Source organism: Neofelis nebulosa, chromosome 10 (genome assembly GCF_028018385.1).
Source record: "Neofelis nebulosa isolate mNeoNeb1 chromosome 10, mNeoNeb1.pri, whole genome shotgun sequence".
NCBI lineage: Eukaryota > Metazoa > Chordata > Mammalia > Carnivora > Felidae > Neofelis > Neofelis nebulosa.
Genome location: NC_080791.1, coordinates 108,831,993 through 108,846,978, shown reverse-complemented (window position 1 = coordinate 108,846,978; position 14,986 = coordinate 108,831,993). Strand labels below are relative to the sequence as shown.

The 14,986-nt window shown below is 60.5% G+C and overlaps 1 protein-coding gene and 1 long non-coding RNA gene across 4 annotated transcripts; both read left to right on the top strand.

The window, feature by feature from the left end:
- The first annotated feature begins 111 nt into the window (after positions 1-111).
- LOC131488167 (uncharacterized) lies at positions 112-2,402 on the top strand. 2 transcript variants are annotated; one of them, XR_009250105.1, is made up of 3 exons: positions 112-226; positions 1,629-1,729; positions 2,134-2,402. It is a non-coding gene; the product is annotated as an uncharacterized LOC131488167 (long non-coding RNA). The 2 variants fall into 2 exon arrangements; XR_009250104.1 differs by having other exon boundaries at positions 123-226; positions 1,583-1,729.
- Positions 2,403-8,212: 5,810 nt separating this feature from the next.
- On the top strand, positions 8,213-11,573 carry AP5B1 (adaptor related protein complex 5 subunit beta 1). 2 transcript variants are annotated; one of them, XM_058689678.1, is made up of 3 exons: positions 8,213-8,335; positions 8,678-8,845; positions 8,949-11,573. In XM_058689678.1, exons 2-3 carry the CDS (start codon positions 8,696-8,698, stop codon positions 11,433-11,435), a joined length of 2,637 nt encoding a protein of 878 aa, XP_058545661.1. In that variant the 5' UTR covers positions 8,213-8,335; positions 8,678-8,695; the 3' UTR covers positions 11,436-11,573. The 2 variants fall into 2 exon arrangements, with proteins under 2 accessions (XP_058545661.1, XP_058545660.1); XM_058689677.1 differs by lacking the exon at positions 8,213-8,335 and having other exon boundaries at positions 8,342-8,845.
- Positions 11,574-14,986: the final 3,413 nt, after the last annotated feature.

Sequence of the window (14,986 nt, the reverse complement as noted above, 5' to 3'; positions counted from 1 at the left end):
TCCGTAACCAGAGCCGGGAGCCGTCCCACCTTTCCCGGGCCGAGCCGGAGGCGGGGGAGGGGAGGGGGCAGTTCAGGGAAGGAGTCGCCCAAGTGCCCCCGCGTTCCTCGGGGAGACCGTGCCCGGGACGGCGCGCGCCGGTTTCCAACTCCGCGGGGCCGTCGCCGCCCTCCCTCGAACGGAGGCCCTCGCGGCCAGGTGCACCGGGCGGCGGGGACAGCGGCAGGTAAGCGTCTCCCAGATCGACTGGCGTCCCCCGCGGCCGCTCGGGAAGTCTTAAAGTGCGAGCCGGACGGACGGGTTCACGCTTTATTGGCTCGCGGCGGTGTGTGTTGGTGGCTGGGGCGGGGGGGGGGGGGGGGTTGATCTGAGCTAATTAGCTTGGAGTATCCCGGGGAGCGACGGCGCATGCGTTGGGAAATAACGGTGACAACCACCTATTTGTTACCTGTCGAACCGGTTTCCATTCCGCTGCGGGTGAGGTGGCCTCGCGGCCTGGGCGGGGTGGCCGGGCGGGGGCGGAGGGGGGGGGGCGGCGCAGGGCACCCGGCACCCGGCTGCCCCGCCGGCCGCGCCGCCGCCCTCCAGGGACCTCCCAGCCCGGAATGCTAGCGTTCGCAGACGGAAGCTTCGGAGTTTCGGAGGGAGCAGAGGAGGGGAGGGGGCAACGTTATTTGCACCGGCGCTCGCACGCTCCGCGGGTGATGAAATGAAAGTCGCCCAACGGGGCCCGGGCCCGGCCCCGGCGCGTCCCGGCGCCTGGGGAGGCGCGAAGCCGTCGGGCGGGAACGCGCGGCCCCGCCCACACTTGTTGAACCGGGCCTGGGCCCAGGCGGCCCGGTTCCCGAAGGCCTGGCTGAGCAATTCGTGCTTCAGCCTAGAGGTATTCGCCGGGCTCCGGCTCCGTGCGGGAAGGCACGCGAGGCCTGAGCAGCGTGGGGAGGACGCGGCCGCGGTTCAAAGCGGGGAGTGCCCTCGGAGAGAGCAGATCGGCTCATCACTGCCCAGAGCCCGCTTTCTGGCCAGGGAAGTGCCAAAGGCTTCGTGGAGGAAAGGGCGTTTAAACCGGTCTGAGTCCACCGAGATCCCGGAGGACCCCAGCGCCTTAGTCACTGGGGCTTACACACCTGCAGACACCCTCATCCGGGTCCCAACTGGCCAGATTTCAGTGCAGCCAGGCCGAGGCCCAGGCCCTCTGGAATCAGACCCAATCTACTTTGCCTGGTTGCAGCCACTGCAGGCAGGGAGCTCCTGTCTGCTTCCCCCCCATAGCCCACCCTGGGCCGAGGTTCAGCCTGGGACACACACCCTCCCCCTCACCCCCCAACCATTCATCATGCTCTGCCCAGTCCCCAGGCTTAGCTGGAGGGAGGCCCACCCTCAGAGCCCTTGTTGGCTTGTTGCCTTCGGTGTTACTGTGGCGCTTTGGCCCCGGGCCACGGCTGGGCTTCTCTTATCACTAAGGTCAGGAATGGGACCCCTTCCTCTTTTTAGCTCTCCTCCTACCCCCCTATAAAATAAACATTTCAGAATCTCTACCACACATACACCTTTCTCACGTATTAAATGTTTGCTGGAACAGGTTAAGAGGAAACGAGTCTGATAAATGAATTCACTCTATTCAAAAGCCAGAAGTCCAAGAGGAGCAGACCGCTGATGTCCGACTTCCGGGCAGGCCCTGTACATTGCCCCGCCCCCACTCCCAGGACTTTCTGGGAGCACGCCCTAGGTGCGTGGGGAGAGTGTGGACTTCAGGAGCAGATAGGCCCCCTCCCTCCCTCCCTCGTGGGGCCTGTGAGTTTGGCCAAGGGGCTTTCCTCTCCCTGCCTGTTTCCTAATGTCTATCACCTGAGAATCCTGTCACCTGCCTCCTGGGGTCACTGGCCTCTGGCAGGCGCTACTGTTAGTGCCTTCGCCCTCCTCTCCCAGGGCTCTGCCTTCTTGCAGCCCAAACGTACTTTGATAGTCCTCCCCTCTTACCTGCACCCTTGGGTTCAAGTGACATGACTTGAGTGCCGGCCGCGGACTTAAGCGTTTGAATAAATCCTGGAGAAACATCATTGACCAACCCTGCCTAGGAGGTAAATTCAGCTAATGAATTCAACAAACACTGAGCATTTCGGTTGGTGCCAGACCCTTACAGGGGCTCGTCACCCAGTAGGTGCTTCGTGGAAACTATGACGAAGTCTTCACCGATGACCCCGGACACGAGAAGCATAGTCTTTCTCGTGGAAGGGGGGGCAGTGAGGAACAACTCCGATGTCTCCACTTGTGAAAAGAATGTTACACAGTGTTTGGAATGAGGCCCCGGGAGGGAGGGATATTCATCCATGGTTTCCGCTGCCCTATCTACAACTGTTGCCGGCACATAGTGGATTATCAATAAATATTTGTTGAATGAACGAATATCTGGTTTTCTTGACTCATGGGACCCATTCAGCCTTTCGCGTTCCAACTCTTGGTAGAGGCATGGATACAGAGCAAATTTATCATAAGGAAAGCGATGGGGCAGGTTCAGTGATAAAAGGCTGTCAGGGAGAGAGAGAGAGTGGTGGGGACCATGGAGAATGTGCCTATCGGAAGGGTGTAGTAGCAATCATGTCATTTGAGCAGAGAAACCCGGTGTGGCCCCATCTGTCCATTTTGGGAAAAGAAGCCCCCCCCCCCAAATATCCAGATTTGTATGTGAAATATACCAATTTTTAAAAGCTGGCTCAATTTTTTTAAAACCATGGAACGAGTCAAACACAATACCTCTGTAGGGCAGATGGGAGCCATAGACTGCTGGCATGTCGCCTGTGGTTTGCGAGCAGCCCTGGAACCAGACGGCGTGTGTGAACTTGGACGAACACCAGGCTAACCTGTGAGCTCCATGAGGGCAGGCACCTTCTGCTCTGTTCACACGGCATCCGTTAGATATTATTCGTTCAGTCCTTAAGCCAGTCAACAGATACTTCTCGAACACCCACCATTGGCTGGGCACTGGTGATTCTATGACGCGAGGCAGACAGAATACTAAGGAAACTTTTAGTGCGGTGCACGGCTTCGGTGATGGGATAGTGACGGGCCGGGGGTGCTGAGATCTAACCAGGAGCTGTGCAGAGCAGGGAAGAGCCTGACGGTTGGTGCAAAGACCCCAGAGCGGGAGTGGAGTGAGCCTAGTGTGCGTGAGATGCACAGAAAGACCAGGCAGCGATATTATCAAGGGGATGGGAGGGTGTGGGAGCCGAGGTTGAAGAGGCAGGTGAGCCGTGTCATGTGAGGCTCAGAGTGGTGGGAAAGCCTTGGGGTCGGCTAAGGGGAACGGAGTATGTGTGTCCGGGGGAGGGTGATGAGGGTGGCCGTAGGGAGACCAGTAAGGAGGCTACTGCAGTTGTCCAAGCAGGAGGTGGCCTGGGCCATCTGCTAATGGAGCCGTGAGCTCTGATTCTAGGCATTCTGAGTGGACATGTCTTGTTGGGGTGGCGGACAGGGGTGTAAAGAAAGCCGGAGCCCCAGCAGGCAAGCAAGGACCATGCTCCCCAAAAAGTAGTGGCCGGCTCCCGCCTTTGGTGCCCTGAGAAGCCCAGGGAGGGCAGAGGCAGAGTTGGATGGAGAAGGCTTGGAACAACCCCTTCCTGTTCTCAGAGAAAGCTTAGCAGGGGAGCCGGATTGGGGTGCAGGGAGGGGGCAGGGCTGGGAAGCACAGAGGCTGAAGGTAGAGGGCTTCTGGGAGATGAGATGTGCTGGGAGGAGAAGCAGGAAAGGGCCGGGAGTTGGGCTGCCCCAGACTTTTAGCCTCCGGGGACTCAAGCCAAGCCGCCTAACCTGGCAGGGCCTCAGTTTCCACATCTGTAAAGTGGGGCTCCTGGTTCCAGCTCTGTTCCTCCGAGCGGTCAAGAGACGCTGTTGATTTGTTTTTGAGCAGCCTCTAAGAATGGACCCAGCCTTAGAGCAGGCCGGTGGGGCCCTGGCCACCAAGGCCTCTGCTCAAAAGGTGGCCCTTCCGGCCCCACCTAGCAATGGCCTCGGGGAGGCCACAAAGCCCTCGACAAAGTGTAAGTGCTGTGAGGACACCAACTCCTCCATGTCTGCTGAGGTCCTGCCCGTGGGCCTGCAGCCCTCCCACGGTCATCGTGGGCAAAAGGCTCAGCAGGTGGGGCTGGCGGGGGGGACAGTAGGCAGAGGAGGAGGCTTCCTGGGCCATCTGGAACCTCTGGAGCAGTGCAGGGAGAAGCCAAAGCTTCCTGCTGGAGGAGACCAGGCAGCCAGGTGAGGCTCACCACTGTGGCCACCAGGCTTCACTCCATCCTTACTTCCCATCGTGAAGACTGGGACTGTCAGCTCCCAAGTCCTCAGCACCCAAGCCCAGAGTCATCTGCCCCCCGCCTTTCCTCACCCTACACATCCACCCACCGGCAAGTCCCCTCTGCTCCCAGATCGTCCCGCATCTGCCCACGCCTCCGTCTCCACAGCTACCACCCTGGTCCAAAGCCCTGTCACATTTCACCTGGCCACGGGACAGCTCCCGCCCCCAGCTAGCTGTCTCCCCTCAGCTCAAGCCCTCCCGTGGCTCCCGTGGCAGCTGGAAGAACGTCTTGGAGGCCGGTGCACCTTGATCGCATGCTGACCTCCTGACACACGCGTCTCCCTTCCCGTGGGCTCTGTGTGCCCGCGTGGCCCGCCACCCACCCAGCCTGCTGAGGCCTGGTCCCGCTGAGGCCCCTCCTCCGCTGCGCCTTCCACCCGGAAGCCTTTTCCCCACCTGATGACTGGTTACCTCTTGTCATTCAGGTTTCGGCCAAGTGTCCCCGCTTCTGAGAGGCCTCTCTGGCCACCCTAGCTAAATCCTTGTGGCCCAGTCATCTCTGGTCCATTACCCTGTTCTGTTTCCCTGGAGGCATCTTTTAATCCGTGAAATTTTGGTTTGTCAGGTTTGTCCGTGGCCCTCCCCCGCCTGGCCCCTACAATGTAAGTTCTGTACACGAGGGACCTCTTTCTTTTAACACTATTTTGCTAGCTTTATTTAGATATAATTTAGGGGTGCCTGGGTGGCTCAGTCAGTTAAGCATCTGACTTCAGCTCAGGTCATAATCTTGCAGTTCGTGGGTTCGAGCCCCGCGTCGGGCTCTGGGCTGACAGCTCGGAGCCCGGAGCCTGCTTCGGATTCTGTGTCTCCCTCTCTCTCTGCCCTTCCCCCGCTCGCACTCGGTCTCTATCTCAAAAATAAGCATTAAAAAACTTGTTTTAAGGGGCATCTGGGTGGCTCAGTCGGTTGGGTGTCCAACTTTGGCTCAGGTCATGATTTCGCAGTTTGTGGGTTCGAGCCCCGTGTCAGGCTCTGTGCTGACAGCTCGGAGCCTGGAGCCTGCTTCGGATCCTGTGTCTCCCCATCTCTCTGCAGTGTGCCCCTCCTGTGTTCATGCTCTGTCTCTCAATAATAAGTAAACGTTAAACCAATTTTTTAATGGTTTTAAGATATAATTCATATACCATAAGTTCCCCCTTTTAAAGTATATACTTCGGGGGTTTGGTGTCTTCACAGAGTTGTGCAGCCATCACCAGTCTTCCAGAACATTCTCATCACCCCAAAAGAAACCCCGTACACATTAGCAGTCCTTCCCCTTCCTCCCTTCCACTAGCCCTTGGCATCTATTACTCTGCTTTCTCTCGATGGATTTGCCTATTGATGTGTTCTTTTTTTTTTTTTTTTTTAACATTTATTCATTTTTGACAGTGAGAGAGACAGAGCATGAGCAGGGGAGGGGCAAAGAGAGAGGGAGACACAGAATCAGAAGAAAGCTCCAGGCTCCGAGCTGCCAGCCCAGAGCCCAACCTGGGGCTCGAACTCACGGACTGAGAGATCATGACCTGAGCCCAAGTCGGACGCTTGGACGCTCAACTGACTGAGCCACCCAGGCACCCCTGATGTGTTCTTTTTAAAGCATCCCTGTATACCCAGCATTGGGAAGATGGGTCGGTCATGTCCCCATTTTACAGATGAGAAAACTGAGGCTCAGGACCCCTTGGAAAACTGACTTTCCCTTTCTAAGCCTTGTGTCTAGTGTCTTCCCCAGAGCTGGGCTACGCCTCTGGGGAGGATGGAAACTCAGCAGGAAGAGAAGGAGTGAGGTGTGAACATCGAGTAGGGAGTTCTGAGCAGGGAACCTGGCTGCGGCCCACACCTCTTGGCTGGGAGGCCACTTTCCAGGGCAGGCCTGCAGACTGCAGATTCAGGGAACGTTTGTGCTCTCAGTGCTGGTGGGCCGAGCTTAACTCTCTGGCTGGCCTGTGCCACAGGGGAACAGGGCAGGGACATCTGCACCAGCAGGTAAGGAGAAGGCCCATCCCGGGACCTGGACACCCAAGAGGGCTGAGGGCAGCTGGTTGTGGAAGGAGGCCGAGTCAGGGGCATGGAGGGGCTGTCTGCTGAGGTCCAGGCTCCACCTCTTAGGAGCTCTGTGACTTTGGGCTGGTGACTGTACTTCTCTGGGCCTTCCTTTCCTCATCTGTGAACGGCACCCACCCCCAGGTAGCCCAGGGTTGCTGTGAGCTTGGGAGTCCATGTGGATGTGGCCACCACAACATCGGGAACCACACATGGGTTCCCTCCCTCCGGACCCCTGGCCCCAAAGGAGCCAAGGCTCAGAAAGGCTGGTGACTGTCCGAGGCTGAATGAGGGCCAAAGTCAGTGGTGGATTTCCTGACCCTTTGAAGCCTGTCTCCTTAACTGTAAAAGAGCCTTAATAATCACTCCTCCCTCCCTGTGAGGGGTGAGGGCTAGGGGTATGTAGTTATCAGCACCCTCTGGGCCTCAGACAGGGAAACCAGACAGGCTCCTTGTTACCCCCAAGCTGACTTCCCTCTCAGGGCTGCTCTCATCTTGGCCTCTTTCATCTTAGGTTTAATTAGCCAGGCTGCCCCACCCCACATCTCTTGGGCGGGAGTCATCACTCCCATTTTATAGATGGGGAAACTGAGGCACCTAGAGGGAAGTGGTTTGGGGCTGCCGCCTGTGAGTCAACTGTGGAGCCAGGGCCCAGAGGAGTTGGGACCGGGCTTTCCAGCTGGACCTGTCCCTGGGGGTGGCTCCCTGTCTCCATCCCCCTGGCATCCCTGGCACCGTGGGCACCCAGACAGCCTCTTTTCCAGCTCTCTCTACCCAACCACTCCCTATCACCTCCCATCTGGAGGGCAGCAAGATGGGGTAGGGAGGGGCCTGCGAAGACTGGAGAAAGGAGAGAAACTAGTTGGCAGCGCTAAGGTGGGGGCTCAGGTCTGTTTCATCTTCAAAGCCGGCTAATTAGAGCCAAAGGCGTTACTGTAGCTGGTGGGGCCTGAACGCCCGAAGTTCTGGGCCCTGGAAGCCAGCAGTCAGCGGGGCATCTGCAGTGTGGGTCAGGGGCCCAGGAGATGCTGCTTGATGAGCCCCAGGCGAGCCCCTTCAGTGCCGCCAAACAGCTCTGATCCAGCCCCTTGAAAATCAAGAGTGCTGAGTTCGTGCACTGCTTGCCCCCAGGTCTTCAGTGGCGAGGTCTCGGTTTCTGAGTCCGTGCTAGACATGCCGTGAGCCCGGTGACCCGCCAGGCCCTGCCACTCTGCACGTCTGCATCCCGTTGTTTTCCGGCTTCATGGAAGCTTATGGCCTTGCCCTGCCAGCTTTACGCTGGCTCGGCTGCTGCCGCAACCCTTGCCGACTGTGGTGTGGCCTAAGGCAAAGGTCAGCGGCTTCCGCCCGCCGTGACCCCGGCGCCGGCTCCGCGCCCCCAAGCCGAGCGGGTGGGGGACCCGGCCGGCGTCGGAGAAGCGAAGCCAAGCCCTGAGGCGCCCGACCGACCGGTTCAGCCGGGACTGTGAGGAGCACTTCCTGCGGGCGCCCTGGGACCGCACCTTGCACACCCCCCCTCCCCCCCCCCCAGCGGGCACCCTGGGAGTCCAAAGACCCGCACCCCACGCCCCCCGCAGGGTGTGGTGCGCCGAGACGCCGGCGGGGGGCGCGCCGGTTGCCATCCTCGCCGGCCCGGTGGGCGCCGTCCACCCGAAGGCCCTGGGATCGCCGCCCGCGCGCGGACCGGACCCCGGCATCCGGGAGCCCGGGCCCACCCAATTCCACCGCCTCTGCCCGGGCCTGCGGCGGTTTCGGGGAAGGGGGGCCTGCGCGCAGCGGGACAGTTACTCAGCCCCAGCGAAACCGGCGAGTCGGCACCTGCTGGCTGGGCGGGAGGGGAAGGCGGTGGCCCCGTTACGGCCCCGCCTACGCCGCCCACGCGCCGCGCGCCCCGCCCCGCCCCGCCGCGCGCCGCCGCCCGGAAGGAGCCGGCCGGCCCCAGTGCCCGCGGCGGCTTAGTCAGCTACGGTGAGAGCTGCCGGCCCGTTACCGCGGGCGCCGGGGGCCGGGGCGGCGCTGTGGTTTCGGTGCCGGCCGCGGGCGGGCGGCCTAATGAGCTCTCGGCACGCACCCCGCGCCGGCGGCCCTGCCCCGCGGGGACCCTCGGCTCCCCGCCCCGGCGTCACCCCCGAAACTTCTCGCTTTCATCCCGGGATCCAGGCGCGGGGTCTCCGCTGGCGTCTGCGCGTGGCAGAGGGCAGCTGGGATTTGCGAGGCGGCCCCGGGGTGGCCGTGCCCCTTTGGGGTGCAAGCAGGTGCCCGAGCGCCCTCTGGCGGCCGCGAGCCTGATCCTCCCTAGCTTCTTTGCAGGGACCTGCGTGCCGGACCATGGGACCCCTGAGCCGGGAAACCTGGGCGCAGCGCCTGGGCGCCTTCCGGGCCAGCCCGTCCGCCTTCATGGCAGGTCCCGAGGGTGAGGACCTGGGTCGTGACCTGCTGAGCGAACTGAGAAGTGAGAAGCTGAGCGAACAGACCAAGGTAGGCCCTGCGTGCGCTCCCTGCGCTGACCCATCTGGTCACTTCAGCCCACCGCGCCCTGAACCTCATTTTCGTGATTCCCACCCAAATCCCCCATCTCCAGGTTTCTTTGCTGGCCCTGAGCCTGGAGTATCCAGCCCAGCTGTGGCCGGACGCCACTGCAGCCGAGGCAGCCGCCACCTCCCTGTTGGACACCCTGGTCCTTCTACCCCCACGGCCCTCGGCCCTGCGGCGGCCCCTGCTGCTGGCGGCCACCACAGCCCTGGTGGCAGGAGATGCGCTGGGCCCCACTTCGGAAGCCTCCCGCCGGCTCCTGCCCCTTCTTCTCGGCTTGGCCTCCGGCCGCGATCTGGGGCGAGGCTTTGGCCCCGCCTCGGAGCAGCGCCCCCTGCAGGCCACGGCGTGTGAGTGCCTGCGGGAGCTGGAGAGCTGCAAGCCTGGGCTGCTGGGGGGCTGCCTGGGGCTGCTGCGGGGTCTGCTGGGGCAGGAAGGCCCGGTTCAGCCGCTCAGCCTGCTGCTGGCGCTCGCTCTGCGCAACACCTTGGTGATACGGGCCAGGGCCAGGGCCAGGGCCGGCCTGCAGGGCCTGCTCATGGCTGGGGATACTCCCTCTGGGGGTGATCCCTGGAACTGGGCGCTAGCCGAGGAGGGGGATGCCCGCCTTCAACCGCAGGCACCCAGCTGGCCAGCAGCGGAGGAGGAGTGTGGCCTTGCAGTGCTGGAACCCACTCCTGAGGAGGCCCGGGAGCTGCGGGCTGCTGTGGCCCAGCTTCTGGACACTTCCTACCTGCTCACTCCTGTGGCTCAGGCCCAGCTTCTGTGGCTGCTGGGCTGGGCCTTGCGGGGTCTCCGGGGACAGACGCCAGTGCTCTTCAAGCCGCAGTTGGTGCGGCTGCTGGGCACAGCGCAGCTCACGCTGCTGCACGCTGTTCTGGCGCTTAAGGCAGCCTTTGGAGAAGCCCTGTTCACGGCCCAGGATGAGGCCTTGCTGCTCCGCCGGCTCACCGTGGCTGCCCAGCACCCGGCGCTGCCCCTGCCTGCCCACCTCTTCCACCTGCACTGCCTTCTGAGCTTCCCCGAGAACTGGCCCCTGGGCCCCACAGGTGAGGAGGCCGCGCCGCTGCTGCTGGGCCCCCGGCTATGCCGCGGCCTCCTGCCCAGTCTCCTGCACGACCCGATGGCCCTCCTGGCCCGCCTGCATCTGCTGTGCCTGCTCTGCGTGGAAGATGAAGAAAAGGAAGAGGAAAGCCAGGATTGGAGCCCCCGGCATTACCTGGAGGAGCTGCTGGCTGGCTTGCGGCAGAGGGCAGCCCTGGCCGGGGGCCCCCGGGCCTCGGCCACCCTCTGCTTCCAGGCCTCCTACCTGGTTGTTCAGTGCCTAGCCACGCAGCCTACGGTGCTGACACCCTTGACCCACGGACTGGCCCGGCTGTACCGAGCCCGGCCGGTGCTGGCTCCGCATTTTGTGGACCTCTTGGATCGCGTGGGCCCGGAGCTGGGGGAGCCCCTGAGAGTGGCGTTGCGGCAGGAGGTGGTGTCCAGGCCGGGCAGAGATGAGGCCCTTCGTTGGCACCTGCAGATCCTGGCCAAAGTGGCAGACGGGAATGCTCAGAGTGCCACCCTCGGCTTCCTGGGAGCCGCAGCGGCGCACTGCACGGACTGGGGCCTCCAGCAGGCCCTGCTCCGGGTCTGCCGGGCCTTGCTGCGGGCGGGTGTTGGGGGTGGCCTGGCCGACTTGCTGCAGGCGCTGGCCAGGCAGTGGGAGGACCCTGACGGGCGGGACCATGCCCGCCTCTACTACATCCTCCTGGCCCACCTTGCGGGGTCCAAGCTGGGGGTGGCCCTGGGCCCCTCGCCTGCTGCACCCGCGTTGGCCTCCTCCCTGGTGGCCGAGAACCAGGGCTTTGCTGCGGTGCTGGTGGTGCAGGAGGCCCCAGCCCCGATCCGGCTGAGCGTGGGGCCCCACAGAGCGGCGGGCCCGGGCCCGGTGCTGCAGCTCCACGTGGAGGTGCTGGAGCCGGCGTACTCGCTGGAGCTGCGCTTCCGCGTGGAAGGACAAGTGTACGCGCCCTTGGGGGCCGTCCACGTGCCCTGCCTGTGCCCCGGCCGCCCTTGCCGTCCTCTGCTCCTGCCTCTGCAGCCCCGACGCCCGGCCCCCACGAGGCTGGACGTGCGTGCCCTCTACACCACGCCCACCGGCCTCACGTGCCATGCCCACCTGCCACCGCTGCCCGTGAACTTCGCTGACCTTTTTCTGCCTTTCCCCCAGGCCCCCGAGGGGGACAAGCTGGGCTTCTTCGAGGAGCTCTGGGACTCCTGCCTGCCAAAGGGTGCCGAGAGTCGCCTCTGGTGCCCTCTTGGGCCACAGGGGCTGGAGGCCTTGGTGTCCCGCCATCTGGAGCCCTTCGTGGTGGTGGCCCAGCCCCCCACCAGCTACCACGTAGCCATCCGTCTGCCCCCGGACTCGAGGCTGCTGCTGCGACTGGAGGCGGCCCAGGAGGACGGGGTGCCCGTGGCCCTGCGGACCGATGACTGGGCTGTGCTGCCCCTGGCTGGGGACTACCTCCGTGGGCTGTCAGCTGCTGTCTGAGCCTGGAGGCCAGGCCGGGTGGGAGCAGGACGAGGGAGGTGGCCCTTACAAGGTCTTGTCCAAGAAGGGCACTGAGGGCCAGGACCCAGTCCTGTGGGTCCTTTCTTTAAAATAACCTACATTTCACCAGTGACTTTACTGGTTTGTTTTCTTTTGAACCCCACTTGGGGGCACGCACACTGGGGCAGGGGCGAGAGGCTCCAGGAAAACCTCCAGACTAGGAACCCCCACCCCTACTGCAGGGGCCCAACGTATCTTTCTGCCCCGGTATGCTGGGCTTCTCCAGAATCCCTGCCCAGCAAGTAGGAGAAAAAGTGTCCTTGTCTCTACTTCCCAGAGTGGGGCCGGCGGTGGCCCGGAGCCTTGCGGCAATTTAGAAACAAGGGAGCTGGATTTAGGCCTCCTCACCTGGGACTGGTCCTTTCCAATTCCAGAGCTTTGCCGGGTGCCCGCCCCAGGGAGCTCCGGCTAGCTAGCGCAACGGACCGGACCGGAGGCCAGTCGCAGAGAGGGCTTAGCAGCTCCTTCCCGGGAGGGGGGCTCCCCATGCTGTGTCGATTGGAGCCAGCTCTAGGAAGGGCCTGTCAGTATATTTGGGGAGCTAAGACAGAAAGGCCCCATAACGTGGGCTAAAACTAAGCTGACTCTCCTTCACTGCAACTCGACCTGTGGACCTAAGAATCTTCTAGCTAAGAAAAACTAGTCCCTTTGTTCTTTCTCCAAATATGCAAGACAACTTTGAGTTCAAGTGTATTGGCGCCGACCCTGCTGCCGGGCACCAAGCTGGTATTTTCCACCTACGCTGCCTCATTTCATCCTTGCAACAGCTCAGTGGGGCCCCACAGATGAGGAAATCTGTAGGCCAGAGGGGTTGAGTGATTTTCCTGTGGTCACCCAGCTGGTTAGTAATGGTGTTTCATCATCTTGGAGCAGGCTGCCATCACCGCACCGTGAGGACAGAGACCTGCACGGATCACAGGGCGGCGGAGTCCCCAGGCCTCTCTGCCCTGGGCCAGCCCTTGGGGTGGCGGTGGAGGGTTGTGGTCCATCAGCGGTGATCAATCAGCAGTGCTGGGCAGAGGATGACCAGAGGCTGGGGCCTAACTGTTCTGCTCCGGAAGGGCCTCTCGTGTGGCCCCTGCCTCCTGGGCTTCCAGCCCACAGGTTCCTCATGGGCCATTCCTGCCCCTCGTAACTGTGGCGGGCTGGGAAAGGAAAGCAGGGCCCGGGACAAGCGGGCCGTCACAGGTCAGGTCGGGAGGTCTGTCCCAAGTTGGGGCCACGATGGTAACTTGCTGGGTGATCTGGGCACGCCATTGCCAAATCAGGAAGGGTTTGGTTCCAGGAAAGAATCCAGGAAAGGGATTTAAGACACCCGGCTACTTCCAAAGTAGCTGGGAAGGCTAGAGAAGGGGGCCCCCAGGAGCTGCCTGTGGCACTGCTGAGTTCCAGGACCCCCTGCCCTGCCTGCAGTCCAGCTCCTCTGAGCACCCAGAAGCTGGGCCTCGATCCTGGAATGTGGGTGGGCTGCCAGAGCCCAGGTGCCTCTTGGCACCCACAAAGCCAGAGCGCTGGCCCTGCTACAGACAGGCCGAGCCTCCCGCGGCCGCTGAGTGGCTTCCGTCTTGTTTCCTCTGCCCATGTCATTTAGAGGACATCTGTTTCTCACACAGACCTCTAGCACAAGGGAGCCTGGGAAGTGTACTCGTTTTCTTTTTGACTTCAGATGCACTAAGTAGTGATAATCCTCAGCCTAAGATTAAAATCACTGGCCCATGGAAGGACTCACCAGCCATCCTTCTGTCCCATCTGTCCACCCATCCATGCATCCGTCCCATTTTGTCCACCCACTTCTCCAGTGCTGGGCACCAGATGACCTCCAGCTCCCCTGCCCCCACCACAGATATGCCACAGCGAGCGTCACAATATGTCCCTTCATGTGTCTATGTGGCAATTTCCCTGGGACACATGCTAGGAAGAGAATTGCTGAATCATAAGCCATGCGTGTGCTTAATTTGACTAAGAGGTGTCTGAGTAAAGTTTTCAGTTTCACATCCTCTCAGTACACCTGGGAAGGTAGGGATGGACATGAGCCCATGGCATCCACCACAGTCCACCCCTTTGCACGCTCAGTCTCCACATACTTCTGCTCATACTTAAACTTCTTGAAGGTCATAGCAACAACGACATGCTCCCGCAACTACCCCTCTTCCAACCACAACTTCTTCCCAAAAGGGAAGACCCCAAGTTCCATCAGCCACTGGCCACCTGTCTGGACATTGGCAATGTTGCTGGCTCTCCACTTCTAGGTACATTAGTCCCCTTCCCCACCTCCCTGAACTTAGGCCTGGACATGAGACCAGCTCTGGCTAATGAAACATAGAATGTCAGTTCTGGGGCAAAGCACTAACCGCTAGCGTTCAGCCTCCCGGCCCTCTCTCCCCCCAGCATGGCAACTGTGGAAGTGTAGATTGGTGTGGAGACGCTTGGTAGTTGAGTCATGATCCCATCTCGATACACTGTAACAGGTGCACTGGGTTATGAAGACAATCATCAATAACACACTTTACATAAGACAAGGGAAAGATACTGGCTAAGCTAGATTTTACTTGCAAGGAAGAAAGTATTGTGTAATGAGTTACAAGGCCATCATTAGGGCTTCCAGCGTTAGCAAATAAAAATACTGTACAGGGGGGGCGCCTGGGTGGCGCAGTCGGTTGAGCGTCCGACTTCAGCCAGGTCACAATCTCGCGGTCCGTGAGTTCGAGCCCCGCGTCAGGCTCTGGGCTGACGGCTCGGAGCCTGGAGCCCGTTTCCGATTCTGTGTCTCCCTCTCTCTCTGCCCCTCCCCCGTTCATGCTCTGTCTCTCTCTGTCCCAAAAATAAATAAAAAACGTTGAAAAAAAAAATACTGTACAGGGTACCCAGTCAACTTCAAAGAAACAACAAATAATTTTTTTAGGACATACTGATACTAAAACAAGCAAAAGTTGTTTCTCTGAAATTCAGGTATAACAGCATCCTGTATTTAATCTCCCAACCCCCTAGATTAGCATTTATAACTTATTTCTTCTATGATCCATCACATGGGCTGTTTGTTTGTTTGTCTTCAAGGATCTTTACCTAGTGAGGTGACCTTCTTCCCCAAGAGGTCTAAGTTCTTGGTAAGTCTGCCTGTACTGGGTGTCTTTAGTTTTTTTAGTGAAGGTGATCACTGGGCCTGGCAGTCCTGGTGAGTCCTGGGGACTCCCCCCTCCATTGTATGGCAGCAACAATTTCTTCCTTGATCATCAGGATCAATCATCCTTTTATTTTTTATTATTAAAAAAAACATTTATTTTGAAAGAGAGAGAGAGCCCAAGCAAGGGCGGGGAAGAGAGAGAGGGAGAGAGAGAATCCCAAGCGGGCTCCACACTGTCAGCACAGAGCCCGATGCGGGGCTCGAACTCATGATCCATGAGATCACGACCTGATCCAAAACCAAGAGCTGGACACTTAACCGACTGAGCCACCCAGGCACCCCTCAGTCATCCTTTTAGAGCTGTTGGTAC